General features: G+C 40.5%; 1 protein-coding gene across 10 annotated transcripts in view; it reads left to right on the plus strand.

Annotated features, from left to right (window-relative positions):
- LOC105277711 (collagen alpha chain CG42342) overlaps positions 1 to 18,133 on the plus strand; it is a 135,110-nt gene that overhangs the window by 105,437 nt on the left and 11,540 nt on the right. For 9 of the 10 annotated variants that reach the window (XM_011336286.3, XM_011336285.3, XM_011336287.3 and 6 more), the window contains 11 exons: positions 1,308 to 1,413; positions 4,833 to 4,921; positions 11,247 to 11,373; positions 12,799 to 12,887; positions 13,796 to 13,885; positions 13,969 to 14,013; positions 14,519 to 14,545; positions 14,722 to 14,757; positions 15,244 to 15,348; positions 16,073 to 16,117; positions 16,817 to 16,879. In XM_011336286.3, coding sequence (XP_011334588.1) covers positions 1,308 to 1,413; positions 4,833 to 4,921; positions 11,247 to 11,373; positions 12,799 to 12,887; positions 13,796 to 13,885; positions 13,969 to 14,013; positions 14,519 to 14,545; positions 14,722 to 14,757; positions 15,244 to 15,348; positions 16,073 to 16,117; positions 16,817 to 16,879 — 822 coding nt within the window. The remainder of the gene's footprint in view (positions 1 to 1,307; positions 1,414 to 4,832; positions 4,922 to 11,246; positions 11,374 to 12,798; positions 12,888 to 13,795; positions 13,886 to 13,968; positions 14,014 to 14,518; positions 14,546 to 14,721; positions 14,758 to 15,243; positions 15,349 to 16,072; positions 16,118 to 16,816; positions 16,880 to 18,133) is intronic. The other variant, XM_011336295.3, reaches the window with a different exon arrangement.

Below are 18,133 nucleotides of genomic sequence, written 5' to 3' on the forward strand. Positions count from 1 at the left end.
TTTATTAATATTTTTTCGCTACATTCTTATATCATTTTTGCAATGTAACATCTGAAATACACAAAAGCAGGAATAAACGTGATTGAGATTGCTATATAGAGACATATAGAGACATATAGAGAGTATAGAAAACAATAATGAAGAAATAAAATTGTTTTTCTCCCAACATTCATAATAATAAAGTTTGTTCATTAGTGAAGGAATTAAAAATGTGTGGCCTTTAGAAAAATTCAATTGTTTCGATATTAAAGAGATAAGAGCGAAGTGAAAAATACAACGTTTCAGAATGGAATTTCCATATAAACGTATCGCACTGTAAACATACCGTATTTGCAAGGTAATATAAATAAACTGTATTTTCAGAACTGTATTATATCATGTGTCGTATATCGTTGCATGAAAGATAAATTGTTCGTATTTCCAGTTCGTCGACACAATCGGATTAATAATGTGAAATTTATACTTACCTTTATTTACCCGATCGGTGAATTACAAAGCGCGGTATCATCGTTGCTTGGCATATTTCGTAATATCAAACACTCCATACCGCGCTCAAAATTCCGCAGGGAGTGATTTAATATTACGGTATATCACCGAAGGTAACCACATTATCGTGGAATTATGTAATGATTACGCGGCAGCGCTTTCAAGTACGTGGTTTCAAGCAAATCCGACTAATCTCGCGGGATTTTGGATTCCCCTCAAATTTCAACAGCATTCTCAATTTCGTTTAATCGAGTGATGAAGTCTTCAGCTCGATGTTATAACCGCTAAGAGCATGTGTTACCTTCCTCGTACGGGGAATGTTTTGCATTGATATTTTTATCAGGTAAACAAACGACGCTTATGTATAGGAGTATATACCTGTATTGAGAAAGATGCGCCGTTACATGGATATTATGTACTTAACATTGGACCTTTCAGGAAGTTACGCAATCGATAATTATTAATGGGGCCCAATGTAGCGATTACAGAACAATAGAGTATTAATTACGTTTGACGCATTGTTAATTCGATCTAGCTATAATTAATTACAGTCGAGAGCACGTTCCTAAATAATTAGCGACGCTTGATACTGCATTCGTGATAAAGGATCGTCAAGCGCTATCCATTTAGATACGTGTTCTTTTAATTAACTCGTTATTTGCGTCGCGAGCAGAATTGTCGCAGGTGGAAGCAAGCCACTTTACTCTCAGAAAGTAATTATCGCAACGGAGCGCGCCTTTGAGAAAGTGCAAGAGCGCTGAAGTATGCAAAAATGTGCGACAAATAAAGGTACGAATGATGGGAAAGTTTAATTCCAACAGGGTGACAAGGGTGACAAAGGCGACCGAGGCTTCACGACGACTTTGAAGGGCGAACAGTTCCCGAGTGGAGTATTCGAAGGCCCACCTGGTCCACCAGGACCACCTGGTAAGCATACAAACAAGATAATCTACATACAGGATAAATAATTACGCATTACACGTCAGTTGCGTTCTCGCGAGGAATACGAAAGCAGCGTTAGCCTTGTGTGAATCTCTCAAATTATTTGTTTCGTTCACAACGTTTATTTGAATCAAGTATCCCTTTATGTTCCTCTTTTATTCGACCTGGAAAATCATAAAATAACATTTTTCTCATTATCTATCGTTTACGTGCTTTTATTTGTACGAGACCATTTACATTTCTGTTCTCAAGCATGATGCGTGTTTTTCTCAAATCAACGCCTTTTTAATTATTACTCGAAACAATCATTCCGACATGCTGTGATCAAGCTCGTTTAGTTTGCCATCTGTAATCCTTCCGTGAACAGATTTCTTGCGGAATAATGCCATTGAAATGTCATTGTGGGATTATTCAGTATTATGATCTATGAGCAGATTAACTCGATTGTGTGCGCGATCGTACGGGACGAAATACGATAGCATTCATTGGTGAATCGATTATTTCCGTGAGCCGGCGTGACTTCGGGCGAAGAAAATGCGGAAATGTTTGACGAGGAAATCTTGACTCGAATGATCGTGCACTTCCTCGAGAAGATCGAGAGACGATCTTCCAGTCATGCGGTGGGCGTACACGGAGCGCGCTTCGCGATGTAGTAATGTATGCGGCCGTGAGCAAATCTCTTTCTTTACCATTCGCAAATCTTTTTTTTCTTTTCGTGCCACTCGTCTCGCAAGAATCGGGCGTTAACCCTTCAGAAGCTGAGTGTCCTCGAACAAGACTGCACCAAAAAACTGCACTACGCCTTTTTTCTGCCTTTTTACATGGCGCCACATCGTGGAATTAGTATATAGATTTGTCGCGAGAAATTTACACGAGAGGTGAAACACGATATCGAAAATTAAATTCTTGCAAAAAATTGTTAACGTGATTCAAATATATTAAAATATTATGTGCAGCACTAATCCAAAATTATAATTATATTACATATATATTAGTTTCAGGCGTGAACTTGACAAACGCCGAGCGTTAAAATATAAAAGTAAATTTGATTCTCTAGATAAAATTAAATAGAGCTTCAGTTTTAGATTTCATAACTGAGATATTTAACGTCAACGTTAGAAAACCGCAACCTCTGTTGAATTTCCATAAAATATTCCTCACGGAAAAAGGTCGCTCCTGAGCGCAACCGCGAATCTGCAGCTGAGGGAGTTGTCGCGACAATTCTGAGGTACTCTGTATGTAAAACATTCAAGCCCGTTTAAAGTTACAAGACGGAAGACGCCACGTGCACCATCTCTCGTGAATAGAGCATAAGGTAATAAACGCAACCGTTGCTTGAAGTAGGGCATTCACGAGTGGAAGCTGAAGAACACCTCGTCGCGGAAGCACGGCCGGTTGCGACTCAAAAAGCTCGACCCTCCTCGCGCAAATATCTCACGATTCGGTCGTTCGTCAACGTTCACACGCCCATCGGCCCGGCGAGAAAATGATTTACGATCGCAGACGTATTCAGAATCCGATCTCGCTATTCGTAAATGATCGTTTACAGCGCGACGTGTTGACCGTGATGGTCGGATATTGGCAAAAGCTACGCGAATATTAGTTACTGCTTCGCGACGTGATTGATCCGTGAAAAGAACTTCATGATTACAATTCGCGTGAAATTCATGCGAACAGGGATATAGGAACAGTTTTTCCTCACTTTTATTACGGAACTTTTAAACTTTTAAAGTTTTCTAGAGATTATCAGAATGCGCAGTAAAATTTTGAATTAAAAATTTGTAATTAAAGGAGCATGATATATTGCACGTAATATCTCCGAAAATAGATTTATTCAATTCAAATAGCATTGAGTGACATAAAATGAGAAATAGTAAAGTAATATATCTTTAAAATAAATTACTTTCTTCATAAAAAATAAATTAAAAATCAAAATTTGGTCTAAATTATAATAACTTCTTTTTAATAAATCATCCAAGTTCTAGATGATGAGCTTTAAATTGATTCGTTTCCAACATGCGAGAAAATTATTTACTGTTAATAAGACAGCACTTCCTCTCATGGTTGATATTTTGTACCGAAGGCAACGTTGCCGAAAGCATCGCGAGTATTGCGAGACCGTGTCCGACAGAGCGAAATTACGCGAACGCTAATCTCTTTTTATACCGTTGTGCAGCGACAGACGGGACTAAAGAGGACGGTAGCGCTGCTCATTTCGAACATTATACATGCACACCTGACGGAATTAATTTACCCACATACAAATCCGTCTAGCAATTTCACAGCACGAACTGCAGGAAACGTGGAAACGCCTCTGTTGATATTGTACAACGTCGTATTTTAAGATTAGCGACGTGCGTTGCACAAGATATTGACGTATTTCGCTCATAAGACTTGCAAACTTTATCTTAAGCGCGTAAAAGTAGTTATATGGTCGCAAAACTAGTAAATTAATTAGCACAAGGTAATTGTTGAGAAAGTAATTTATTGAAGCACATTATAAATCAATAAATTACAAACCGAGTAATATTTTTCACTTTCAGAAATATCAAATTATAGTATACATGTTATTGTGATTAATATTTGAATCAATTATGGTAATAAATGATAGAGAACAGTAATATAATAGATAAATTATGTCAACTGACTAATAATAGTCTAAGCTTTTAAATTTATTCATGGAAGCTTCTTTTGCCATTACATTATATCAATATTTTAAAATAATAACGACAAATGTCATTCTATTACGGGAAAGTTCAAGGGAAAGAAATATTAGTGGAACATAGAGCATTGTGCCTCTTCTGTCACCATGTGACAGAACAACATTGATCGCGTTTTTTGACATGTATCATTTTGTCAGCTGTCATTTCTGTCCTCAGCGAGAATCGTAGACGCGATAAAACAGAATTTCATCAGTAGAAAACGTGTCAGAGAGCGATAATCACGGGAATCAATCTCTACAATCGAACTGTTAATCCATACGATATGATTGACAGACTACATTCTAATCCTTAGCCACATTTAACATATTCGAAATCGATTGCTAATTACATCTACTGACAGTTAATACTAAAAATACATTTTGCCATTGTAATTAATTCTGGTATTTCATCGCGTTCAATTCTTCATTTAACGGATTTCAAAGTTTAGCGGCAACAAATTTTCCAACGCTCTCGAATATTTCTCAACGAAACGTGCAATTACGCAAAAGCCGATCACGTCGGATATCACCTCGAATAATCGAACAAGATCTACCAGACATCCCCGATCTCGGAAATTCCGCGCGGCTCGTTCGCGTGCGGATTCACACCGTGTACGTACGTACATGCGTGCGACCGAACGAACGAACGAGTCAGCGCGGTACACGCGCGAACACCATGTCTTACCTTATGCACGACACGCAGGGCCCCAAGGCGAGAAAGGAGAAGTGGGCCCAACGGGACCGCCCGGCATGCCCGGCGAGAAAGGTGCTCGGGGAAAGCCAGGGAAGAGGGTAAGCTTCAGCGAGGTCCTCCGACCGACGCCGACCAACGGCCAAAGCAACTCCGAACGACCGTCCGTCCATCCATCCGTCTGGCCATCAGTCCCGCTCATCCGTCCGTCCGAGCAATCCCATCATCCGTTGATTGAATCCGAACGTACCGGAAGCTAGAAAGAAATGAAAAAAGCAGAAAAGAGATGGACCATCCAATCTGCTCCTCGATATCCTGTCTCCCCCTTGAGTTCCCCCTCCGTTATCCGTGCGTCCTCTGGGTCCCGCATGCTTCGTGTGCATGCCTCGCATGGTAGGAAAACGTATTCTGGCACTCACGTTCACGGACGTTGATAACCGCATGCCTTTTGACGTGAATGTCACTATCTGGATCTCTTATGCGCGCGGCATGACGTAACCGTAGCTTTCTTCCGTGTAGGTATAGCTCGTTTTTACACCGTGTCGCACAACATGTCTCTCCGGTCTTTATATATATATATATATATATATATAGATACAAGGGTTTACGTTCAGCGACGCTTCCCAACGCGCCGGACCTAGATTGCCTGATTTGATATTCCTGATTACGTCGCCCTTAATTCCGCGTTTTAATTGGAGCTACGGATCCCGTATCATTCATCATTTTAATCCTGTCGTGTCGCGTTTATTCGCTCGTGTAAATTTCAGTTTCAAGAATATTAATCCGGCACGGAAAATATGTTAATTGATCCGTGACTTTTATCTAATGACATTATACAATAATTATTTAATAAATTCTAGAACTTTTTATTCTTCGGATAATTATTTTCTGTAGTTGATCATTTCCACATTGAGATTAAATTTTACGGGACACTAGTTCTGTAGTTTAATAATTCATTAATATTGCGAAACAGTTTCATTATCGTCTCTTCTTTGTAATTAATTAATTTGTAATTAATAAAAAAAAGAATTAATATTTTTCTATATTAAAATAAAAAATTATCCTAAAACTATTTGAAGAACGGAAGCATCATTGACGCTTCTGGTATATCTCGCGCAAGATTATCATGGAGAATCATATAATGCATAATTCAGTCGATCGCGAGAATTTTTTCACGATATTTAAATAATCAATCTTCTATTTTCACCGATTAAATAACTCTCCGCGGTTCCGAGGAATAATGCGCCGCTGTCTCTCCCTTCTGCGTGAAAACGTCCGATACTTCTTTTTGTTCTTTCGCTCCTTCCGCCTTCTTGATTTCTTTCGCCCTACTTTCGAGCATCGCCGACATCTCGCGCTTTCCCACGGAATATTAGATTTTGTAATCCCGAGATCTCTAGCCCCGAAAACGAGCGACTTCGTCGCGCTGTGGAACGCTTCAACTGCGCGAGACAGCAGCACGCGCGCGTGCACGGCACTCCTCACGCAGTCACGCGAGCATGAGCACGTAACATCACGCCGTCACACTTGCATCGTCGTGTAAACTGCAGCTGAACAGCATCGTCACATGAACGGTTACGAGTCGAGGAAAGTTCTTCGCCTTCGAGCAATTCGTGTAATGTCACCCTTGTCGAAAATATTTATTTGTGAGACGTAAATTTGTGCGACATCGAACAATGATGATCGCGTGTTTTATTAGCAGATAAATAAATATTAAAGAAGAAAAGAAAGAAAAGTTCCTTGTTAAACCTTGTTAAAGTTCCTTGTATGAAAAAGAGTGAACCTGAATGTCGCATAAAAAGTTAACTTGGCAATTAATTAATCGGCTAATATTCATCATTGATTTTACTCCATTACGGAATTCAAATGAGAGAGACAGTGTTAAAGCGTAAAAGCGATGGCTTCTGAAAATATGCACGAGATTTAGTCTCGTGGAATCAAATAACATAAAACCTGCGAAGCAAAATAAATTACTTTAAAAATAACGACTTGAGAGAGAGAGAGGGAAAGATTATTCGATACGTTATATATGCGTAACGGCAATATTATCACCATCGCTGCTGCTGTTGCCATTTGAATCACAGATCCATGCATATAGATTATATTTTTCATGTATGATATTTTTTCACGTTCCCCCGAAACTTTCCTCGCGCTCGTGTCCGTCATCGAGCTTGCATACGGTACCTCGAGCGGGACTCGTTCGTCCCATGAGAAAGATGACGAAGAAAAGGAAAAGATTAGAATAGTGGACATAGGGATGGGAAGAGAAAGTAAATAGAAAAAGAAAAGAAAAACGTTGGTGGCAGCAAATAACACGTACGGATGTTACTGTGGTATTCGAGGCTTCTCCTCGGTCCCTCTCTTTTCTTCTCTCTCTCTTGCTCTCTTCTCTTCTCTCTCTCTCTCTCTCTCTCTCTCTCTGTCCGTGTCTTTCACCCTTTACTATCCGCGCGGACGTCGAGAAGCGCGTCCAGGTCGATCGTCTACACACTCGCACCACCGGCAACACCAGGCTCGCGAACAACGCAGGCTGTGTGAACCGGGCTAGCAAGCAAGCAAGCAAGCAAGCAGGTGGTGGCGGGCTTAAAAGCTCTCTCCTTCCGGAGAGTTACACGCCTACGCGCCTAACACCCGTAACTACTGCGCCTATAAGAGCTTGGCGTGCGACTGTACCACTCTCTCGGGTCCACCGTAAGTATACTCGTAGATCTGCCGAGCGATCGTAACACCCACGACGGCTACTGCAAACGGCGAGCACGCGCGAGCATCCCCAAACATTTGCGCGCGAATCGCGTCGCGGTATTAGCACACTCACCGTTATAGTCACTGGTGGCCGGCACTAACTTTCCGCTGACACCATGACGGTCGACGATCGATGATCGACGTGAAATAAATGTGTTACGACACATACGTGAGTAATATTGTAACACGCAATTGTTTACATTTGCAAGATAATGACTGTTTAATAATAGGAGAAAAGCTTAACGGACAAAGTGCATTTGTAAAAATCTTAATAGTTTTATTTATTAAAATTTTACAAATGATTATATGGACGTATTACGGATAAGCTTGGTAATGCAGTTAGTGTGAAGACAAAGTCAGCTAAATTGCACGCAGCAGTGAATGTGTTAACCCCTAGACACGGTGGATATCACATTAAAATCGTGGTAAAATAATTTCCCGAAAATGTTACTAAACTATAACAAATTGTTCAATGATACAGCAATTAAGTGAGTTTTTGGCACGCACGTTTGTTGATTCGCTAATTAATATCCCCTGTTGATGATATGCAACTCCCTAAATACTAGTGATTGTATTGTGAATTAATGAGACATTTTGGTTGTGATCGCGCTGGTCTCCGGTGAACACCGGAAAATTAGATCTTACTATATTAAAAATTTTTGATCGAAAGATAATTTTAAGTTTTACGAATATATGAAATTAATCATTTCTATTTGTATAAAAAGAATTATTTTTTAAAAAGGGATTATTTTTTAAACATTTGTATAAAAGAATAATTTTTTTACAAAGTATGGTTTCTTTATGCGAAGTAGCTGCTTTTTAACATATTTTGCATTTTAACATATTTTTATTAATAATATGGTAAAGGGACAGAAAATTTAATTAATTTAATTTAAAAAAAATATTATTAATGAAAATGTAATGAAATAATTTGTTAACAAGAAATGTAATTTTATACAGATTTTAAGACACAAAAAATTAATTGCGTTCCGTAAATCCAAATAATAGTTGGAAATTAATTATCTGAAAAAATATAAATTCGTAGATTATTTTATGAAAAGATGTATATATTCTTTTTTAAGTTTGAATTAACGATATTAATTTTCAGACACGGCCACTTGATGAATATTTAATGTATAAATAGATATTTCTTGCCGCAATGTGTGCACAGTCTATATATAGCCTATCTCCATTTTATGTATTTATGAAAGAGGAATACTACGTCACCATTTAGAAGTTATTAAATTCAACGTTATTCCGCGTGCTTTATTTTCACGGATTTATACTGAGCCCTTTTTACAACGAGATGGCTAGCGTAGTGTAAAGTCGAGAAGTACTCTCGATGGTAAATTTCATCACGCGTAATGTCGAAAATGCGACTGTATTTATGGAGTAATGAGTTGAAAGGGAATATCTCCGTGAATTTCGCACTTTGCGATAGAAAAATATATTTGACGCATTAATTAAAACACAATAAAATTTAAAATAAATAATAAATAGTACATCGTATTAAATATCATAAAAAGTTAAACAAAAGCATTTCTCGTTTTGCAAATTAAGTTTCTTTTCTTGCGGAACACTTCCTTGATTCAAACGTCATTGCACTTTGTCAGTTTTCTTTTTCACGATTGTTTTGCATCTCGGAGCAAGTGCAAATACATTCGCGGAGAACTAAATTAAACACGCAACATTTTACGTGATATCGCAACACGACGATGTCTTTTCAAGCGCTGAAAATTATCCTTCGGCGTAACTTCGTGCGTTCCGCTGATCGAACCGCGACTGGTAAACTCGCGGAGACACGTGTCCACCCATAATACTTAGCCCTGGTCTACCGAGCCGTAAAATGCGTCATTCGACCACGAAGCAAGTTCGCTCGCAACTTCACCCATCCGCTCGATTTGCCTCCCTAACGAGACGCAGAAACCGGGAACTTGCCACCCTCGGTGCAGCGCGTGCGTCCCGATTGCAAAGCCGCGGCCAAATATATACCTAACTACACCTAACATATACAAGGTGTGCCAAATCTACCCGGAAACATTTTAAAGAAGGATCCTTTGGCGAACTGGAGTCGATCTTTCCTGGTGAAATTCTTTTGTTCGCGTCGATTATTAGCTTTGAAGCATTTCGATTCCGAAAGTTCAATGAAGCATATCGAAGTCAATTTTAAATCACGTTCGTACGAAGAACAACTTGATACAGAATCCTCTTGGAAAGTTAATTAACATTAGAATAATTGGGGGAACTGATCTTCGATACCTTTCGCCAAGAGAAAAATAGACTTCAGATTCACCGAAGAATCCCGGAAATAATTTGTTTCGGGCCACCGTGTGGGTCTATCGTGTCCGCCCCCATCCATTTTCGGATGACGGCGGCAACATCGATCGCTTTTGACAGCGTGTGTACAGTTAGTCAGTAGTGATCGTCGGCGTGTAGTGTACGTAGCTTGTGTAACTAATTTGTGTTTATGTAGCAAGTAACAACACACCCCCAACTACTTCTCTCCCGTGTGTCGGTTCGATTCACTAATCACTAATAACCACTACTACCCCGGCTTATTGTTGTGTTGAGGCTCTCGCAACCCTATCGACCGGCGATCGCAAGCGCCTGCAGTCTATCGCGTAAGTATTGAAGATCTGTCAAGTATGTAGCTTACTCTGTCGCGACCATGGCGTTCTCTCTCACGCTCGTCCACGCGCGATATTAATTTTGTCTACTTTTATTTAAGTACTTTTTTTAATAATACTTTTTTTCTGTTTGCCCTGTCCCTCGTTTGCCCATTCTCTCTTTCTCCCACTCGCTTTTCTCGTACTCACGCGGACAATGGACATTTAATCAGTAATTGTGTTATTTCTATTTAATGAAGAATTTGTTAATTGTCCATTAAAATAAATTTGTTCAATTTATTCCGCGTTTGTCTTGTTTAACGAATTAAATGTCGCAAGCCGCGTTTAAATGTGAGCTTAAATTGATTTTTTTTTAAGTATCAACAAACGTGATATACGTGAAAAGTATGATACTAAATGTTTTTGAAAGATAGTAATTGAAGCTGGAAACTTTTACTATCGTGTAAAACATCCGGTGAATTGCCATTCACGATAAGTCGAAAATTTATGGGATATCTTTTTGTCTCTCATGAACAAGAAAGGATTCCATTAAGTACTGTCCAGTAGAACTGGCTCTACAGGTTGTAATTATGAGGAGAGACTATAAATTGTAGACGCTATCACGAAGCGTGAGAGAAAGAGAGACACTAGTAGATCCTCAATTTTCTACTAAATTTGAACCTACTAATCAATCCTCCCTAGTCGCATGAGTATTAGTAGTCGTTGTCTACGTCAGCAAGTGAACACCGATATTTATTTAAATCACAAGTGTGTTTAATTGTGTATAGTGTAAAGTCAACTGTACGATCTTGGCTCTCAAAATGTCTTAAATAAAAGAACAAACTTTTTATAATTCTATTACATCATATCAAAAAACAATTAAAAATCCAATAATTGTGAAGTGCCAAGATCGACATGATCGACGTAGATCTCGAGGTACCATCCTCTCCTCCTCTCCCTCCTCTCTGGAAAAAGATAGATTTATGCTTCGTAGAAGCAAAAGAAAAAGGAAAGAAAAATAGAATTGACAGCACACATGGAGGACCTGGTTGGATCTGACCTTGCAGTGTCATTGTAGGGTTTCAAGGGTGAGAGCGGTGTGACATTGGCGAGGGGTGCTCCCGGCCTGCCGGGTCTGAAGGGTGAGCCCGGCGAACGGGGTTACCGGGGCGATAAGGGCACCATGGGAGATGCGGGTTTACCAGGTAGATTACCACGAGAATCGCCCTACCGCGACGGGAAATCGCCGGGAAAAACCCGTAAGATAAGCGTCGAGAAAATAATCGCGTGTCCGTTCCCTTTTCTGTGGCCAGGATATGGACCCTTCGTCCCTTCCGTTCACATTTCCTCGTGCTTTCAATCAATTTGCACTCTGTTTAACTCTTTATACAGAAATAGTTAGCAACTCACGTTTTGGAGGAGATTTTATGGCGTTTAATTAGTTAGATTTGTGCACAGTTTTAAATTTATTATTTATTTACTAATTTATTTATTTATATTTATTTATTTGTTTTTGGAAATTGCGTTTGCCTCTCAAAGAAAATTAATGTATGTGTAGAATACCGTGAAATAAACAAATCCTATATTTCCATTTAATTGTGCGAACATAAATAAAAAAAATGATGTCCAATAGACGTGAGCGCAAGATCAATTCGGGTCTCTTTGACTTGTTTAACTTCCGAAGATATGCAATGGCGAAACGATTCGGAAAGTTCTCTCAGAAAACTTGGAAAGCGCGCTGGCCTCTGGAGGAAAGAAACGTGGCTGCCCTCGGATTTCTTTCAAACATAATGCATCAACTTTGTCTCCCGCGAAAAAAATATTAATCGTAAGTTAATAGCGTCGGTCGTCCTCTGGGGAATTGGACTGGATATTCATCCGCTTCCGTATTGAATCGAAAATTTAATTAAATGCTTCTGTTTTCTAAAGAGACCATTCAGCAGTATTTATCATTGTTACATTGACATCGTTATGTCACCAATATTATCGCGTGTTTAATGGCAAACATTAAAAGATTGTCAATGTGACAGTCTCTTGATTACAACGATATTTTACAACGTCGATCAAAGTGTCGGTGGTATACGAACGGCTTCGATATTCGCAATGCTTCATCAATTATCGGTTTGAAAGCAACAATGAATAAGCATATCCATATCAATCACGTTTCGTTAATAAAAAAAAATGTCGTTGATCAATCGTACTTTTTATCGCGATGGATGCAGAGAATAAAACCGCATATATTTTGTTTGCCATTTCTATTATATTATTTAAGCGATTTATTCGCTATTAACAGGAAAAGGGCGCACGCTCCCGCGTATTTAAAGATCTTCGATACTTGAATCAACAATAAACATCGAGTGTCTGCGGGTCTCTCGGATAAACTGTTCTTCCGAAGCGGGATAAACGCCAGAAGTATTCCTGGCACGAAGAATCACTCGGGGCGAAATGAGAAGTCGGGAGCAAAGAAAGGAAGGAAGTCGAAGAGCTTTCTACCACGCGCGTTTACGGAATTGCGAACGTAATCGATCTCTTGCGCGCGCGCGCGCGAGATCATGCGCGAATTAATCTAACTTCGGCGAGATCCGAGCGTTGAACGACCGTCAGCTCAAGGCCGGCAAATTCGCTTTCAGGGCCCAAGGGAGAGACGGGACTGCAGGGCTTGCAAGGGCTCAACGGAACCGACGGCGATCCCGGTATCCAAGGACCTCCTGGATTACCAGTAAGTAGAACGCAAATGAGAAATGTCCTCCCTCCCGTCAGTGATGCCCTCGTTTCTCACACTTCTTCAGATATAATATTCGGGGAACGTTACGCCACGTGTTTTTCAAAGATGGCGGGAATTTAATATCCCTCCCGTCGCGTCAGATTTTTGCATAATGTTTTACTGGCGTATTTTATGTTAAAAATATTGTTAAATTAAACTGAAAGAATGCGCCGCAGCGCATTTCCCGAGAAAATGGCGAGAGTGAATTCATAGTTTCCTACATTATGCACTGTTTGCTAGATTTTTCGAGAATTGAGAATGTTCCTTTTTCCGTTGTGTAATTTTAATTAAATTAAATTAATTTTTATATTAAATTGCAATGATTTGTACACTGTTGTAGAAATCGGTAATTGAATATTCTGTTGTCGACGGATTTTAGCTGAAATTTTTAATTATAAGCATTGTTGAAATGAATTGAAAGAATGTAAAATGCATCATTACGCGCACGACCAGGGATGTGTGTACTGCGTTTTAAATGTTTCTTATATATTATAGGCAAAACTGATTTTTTTCATTGCGCCGAACTTTTCGTTCGAAAATTTATATAGATATCTCATAATATTTCAATTTATTACAACATAAATAAATGATTAAAAATTAAAATGATTAAAAATGATTAAAAATTACTTAAAATTGCTTGTGATATATTAAAATGTTAATAAGGAAATAAATCAAGGTTATTATGCAGAACATTAATAAAACGATGTATTAATGAAAATAATTTTACATTCATAATCAATTATAATTTCATCAAAGTGTAATATTACTGAACAAATGGAGGATTTCCCCAGAATAGAGATCGGGTAAATCTGTACATTACACGTTTTACATTACACGTGACGCTTTTGCGTCTATCTCTTCAGGGAATATCCGGACCCAAAGGTGAAAAAGGCGAGTATGGCGATATCGGTCCCCCCGGCCTTATGGGACCTCCGGGTCTACCCGGTCCGCCGGTACGTAATGACTCTAATACCATTGCTTTAACGACCTTTCTTATCGTAAATATTCCGTCTTATGTGGTTCTGCCTGTCGACAGGGCTATCCTGGGCTAAAAGGCGAGAAGGGAGAAAAAGGCGAATCGGTGAGTGTGTTTGTCAATGTCGGTTGCATTCGTTGAATTACATTTTGCTGTTATAACATTAATATGCATTAATATAAATTGATAATAAATTTAATGAAAAATTTATATAAGAGAATATTAAAGAGATATTATGTATAGAATTTGTAACAATCTGGTGTTACTGTCGATGAGTAATTTTTAAACTGCAGTCTTGTTTTTAATATCACAATGGATGCGTGAATTGCGTGAATTTCAGCACAATTCTTTTCACACAATCAAAGAATAATAGCGGAGTATCATTTATGGACGATCGTATTCGATGAATGCAGCTGCCATAATTTCCAATCGATCGCGAAACCACTGTATCTCCTTGGCGCTATTGTATTTCCGTTACAATGGCTTCACGATCGATCGACGAGATTGCGATTGTACGAAACCGCGGTTTCCTCACGAGTGTACGTTAAACAGTACTTAACGATAAAACGAATTTCTTTTCATGGCGGGACATCGACCTTCCACCCCATAGAAGTACAAAAAGCTCAGGCGAAGACAGGTACGTAGCAGTTTACATCTAGAATCTTTGTGTCTTCCGTTTTCGATGGCGCGACAAAAGAATCGCCCGATCGAAAAGAAACGCGCGCGAAAGGATAACTAATGGCACATTGAATATCGTGTAACGTGATATTATACATAACGTGTGAACGTGACAAATTGCGTGTTTGTTCGCAGGGTGACGGTACGTTCGAGGTGAACGCCGGGGAAGTGGTAAGTTGTCCCACGAATCTGCGCAACCGAATGTATCCTTAAATATATCGACATTATACGCGATAACGTGGAAACGTTGCATGCATCAAAACAATGTGGAGAACCGGCATTCCTGTTTTCGCGTTCGAGCGAACATCGAATTTTCGGTCGCAATGCGCCGACTTTGTGCTTTGTTGCGCGGCGTTTTATGAAGTTATGTAACCCTCTGCGGCGATTTATAGAGATTATAAAGCAATTTGCCCGAAGCTACAAATATTGCCGAGCGCAAATCCGTTTTTACCCTGCAATTTCATAGCAAATTTATCTGGACTTAAATTTTTATGAAAAAGCAATAATAACGACATACGCTTTAATAATTATAATTATTCGACATTGAATCTGCAAAGATTTAAAAACCCGAAATTATGAATCGTAAATTTGTTATCGACATTTTCATTTTCGTGAATAAATGCCGATGCAATAATCCCTGGCGTTATTGATGCACAGATAATGGGCCCGCCTGGACCTCCAGGACCCGCTGGTACTTCGGGACTGCAGGGTCCACCCGGAATCAAGGGTGACAGAGGACACGATGGCGCCAAGGGCGATCCTGTCAGTAACTATTATCTATCTATTTACCACACGCGCGCGTAAAATGTAAAAGTAACAGTCACGCGGTTGAAAGTAGATGTTGATCCTCTCTCCATCTCTCTCTCGAATATAAAAATTGTAACGAATCAATCCGTAGCTTTTCATATGCAAAACCGTGAAACTCATAAAAAAGTTTTTATTTAAATTGCATCTTTACATCTCTGTGATACCATTACCGAGTTTCAAAACTATTGTAACCGCCGGTTCAACTACGATCGTAATAAAAAATTTCATTACTGTTTTATGTCATTGCATAATTTTGTTATGTCATTGGTTTAAAACTTGTATTGCAGCAAGAAAGAAATTATATAATATCCTAAAAAGATGAAATAAATAAAATAACGGGAGAGAATAAAAGGAGAACTCTTTCTCTTTGACATTTCTACTATCTAATAGTCTTTTGACGTCGCGGTAGCAGTTGTGAATATGATTAAAAGTGAGAGAATAATTAATGGCAAGAGACGTTCAGTTTACGTAATTGCGAAGTAATCCGAGAAACGAGACGCGAGCGAAGAGCCGTAGACACGCGTAAAGATGACACCGAACCCTTTGCGATGATTCTCGAGGCGTGAAGCTGTTCATGTCTCGGTGATCTTTGAGATCACCTTCTTGCACGCGCACGACACCGTCGCGATGCGGGTATACTCGTTTTCTCACGCATCGCTCTTCCTTTTTCACGTTGCAGGGAGAAAAGGGTACCAAAGGGGATCCTGGTCCGATGGGACTGCCCGTACGTATTTTCTCTCCAGATTACACACGTACACACACACATACATGTACACGCGCGTACACACATACATACTCATGTAGCTTTAAGCACGCTGCAAACGCGGATGCAGGACTCACCAAGATAGTTGGGACGCGAAACAACGAACATCTCCCTCGGATGTTCACAGAAAGAAAATCCTCTGCACTGCCTTTGCTTTCTCCGCGAAATGCGCAACGCGAAAATTCGTACGTGCATCGTTATCCCTCTTATTTGCTGCACAAAGAGTTTATTACATCGCAATATATTTTGCAAAAAAAAAGATAGCAGGCCCCGTAGTGTCTCATAGTGTGCATCACAATCATTTTTACACATGATTTATTGAAAGTCACGTTCACCTGTGAATTGATTGCTGCACACCATACCCAAGATTCATTTTGCAATAAAAATCGGGGGTTGAGGGGGGGACTGTCGAGTATCGTGGCACAATTAACAAATTGGACTATATTTCGCCAGAACAAAGTACACGGGAAAGAAAGACGGGAAGAGGCGTGCGCAATATACGAAGGTACCACACGATCTCTGCATGATGATACAAATAAAATGAATACGATAGCCGCGCGCGCTCCGATCGCGCTTCACCTGTGCCCGGAGACCCGGTGCAGGTTCGCCGTGACGAGATCGACGACATTGCTGACGATCGTTCTGTCTATTTACTTTCAGGGACCCATGGGACTGAGGGGAGAGTCCGGAAAACCCGGGGATTCCGGGAAACCTGGCGCCACGGTAAGAACGCGGACCTCCCGCTCCTAACGTCATCGTTACTTGTCGTCGCCGTCGCTGCCGCGGAATTCGCTGATAAGCCGATAAGTGCGTTTACATTATCGCGCAGTCCGGCCGGGCGCCTCTCGATCGCCTCTCGAGTTAACTTCTGCAAAGTGTAAATACAGGGGCGAGAATGAGAAGAAAGAGAGCGTGAACGCGAACGCGGTTACGAGATCACATCGAGAGGAGGCGAGCGGACGCGCGACGTGAAGATAAAGTCACTTCCGTCGCGCGTGCAACGGCGACGCGTTTATCAGATCGACCGAGCGCGATCGCGATGCGACTGCAACGGCTCGCGGAATCGGCTGGAGCCCGCCGTGGATTCTGCTGTGCCCCGAGACCAGATTTCGAATACCGTCGATCGATCTCCTTGCCAGCGAGGTCACCGCTGCGATTCAGGTCCAACGTTGCGCTTAAGTTCAACGTTGAGGTGTCTTTAACGTGCGACTCGACGTCGATGCTGCCCAGAATTGACGCTTGACCACTTTGGCACCGTGGCCACGCCGAGATCGCGCGTTTTCCTCTCCGACACCGGAGAGAACGTCTGTGTACATCGCTGTAAATCACTCGGATCTCTCCGAAGCACGCGGAAGCGGAAATATCTCGTGTACGGGTGTATCTCGCCCGCTTCAAAAGAATGCGCGACGTTGGAGAAGTTTTCGACACCGAGATTTGCTCGCGCGCGGCTTCACCATCATCTCGCTCGACGAAACACTCGATGGCTGCATATACGGATTTCCCGTAGCTTGCGCATAACTTGTCGCAGCTTTCACGGATGCGCGATAATATGAATGACAACTACTCGGTCGAAGTCGCGTCTAACGTCGAAGACTACAGGAACGCGGAAGAAACGTCTTCCAGGGTGTTAAAACTCGTCGAAGTTGGCCATGCAGTGGAAGTCACGCCAATCCGTGATGTCGGAACGAACTTATAATAATATACAAGCTGTCCGAAGACTCTTCAAAAGTAATTTAGGAACCAAGTCCCTTGACGAATTTGAAAGATTCTCGATATTTCCGTAATCAAGCCAATTCTGAAATAATCTGAATTCTGAAGGCTAAAGATTTCCTGATTCCAATTCGTCAAAGGAGAGAAGCTTCAACTATATTTCCGTGAATCTGAGACGTCCTGTATATTCGATGCCGTGTATACCAGAGTCGCTTATTTTGTAAAAGGGCCGGACTTGATAAAATAATAAATTCAGCGGCTGTTTTA

The sequence above is a fragment of the Ooceraea biroi genome, chromosome 7 (assembly GCF_003672135.1).
Source record: "Ooceraea biroi isolate clonal line C1 chromosome 7, Obir_v5.4, whole genome shotgun sequence".
NCBI lineage: Eukaryota > Metazoa > Arthropoda > Insecta > Hymenoptera > Formicidae > Ooceraea > Ooceraea biroi.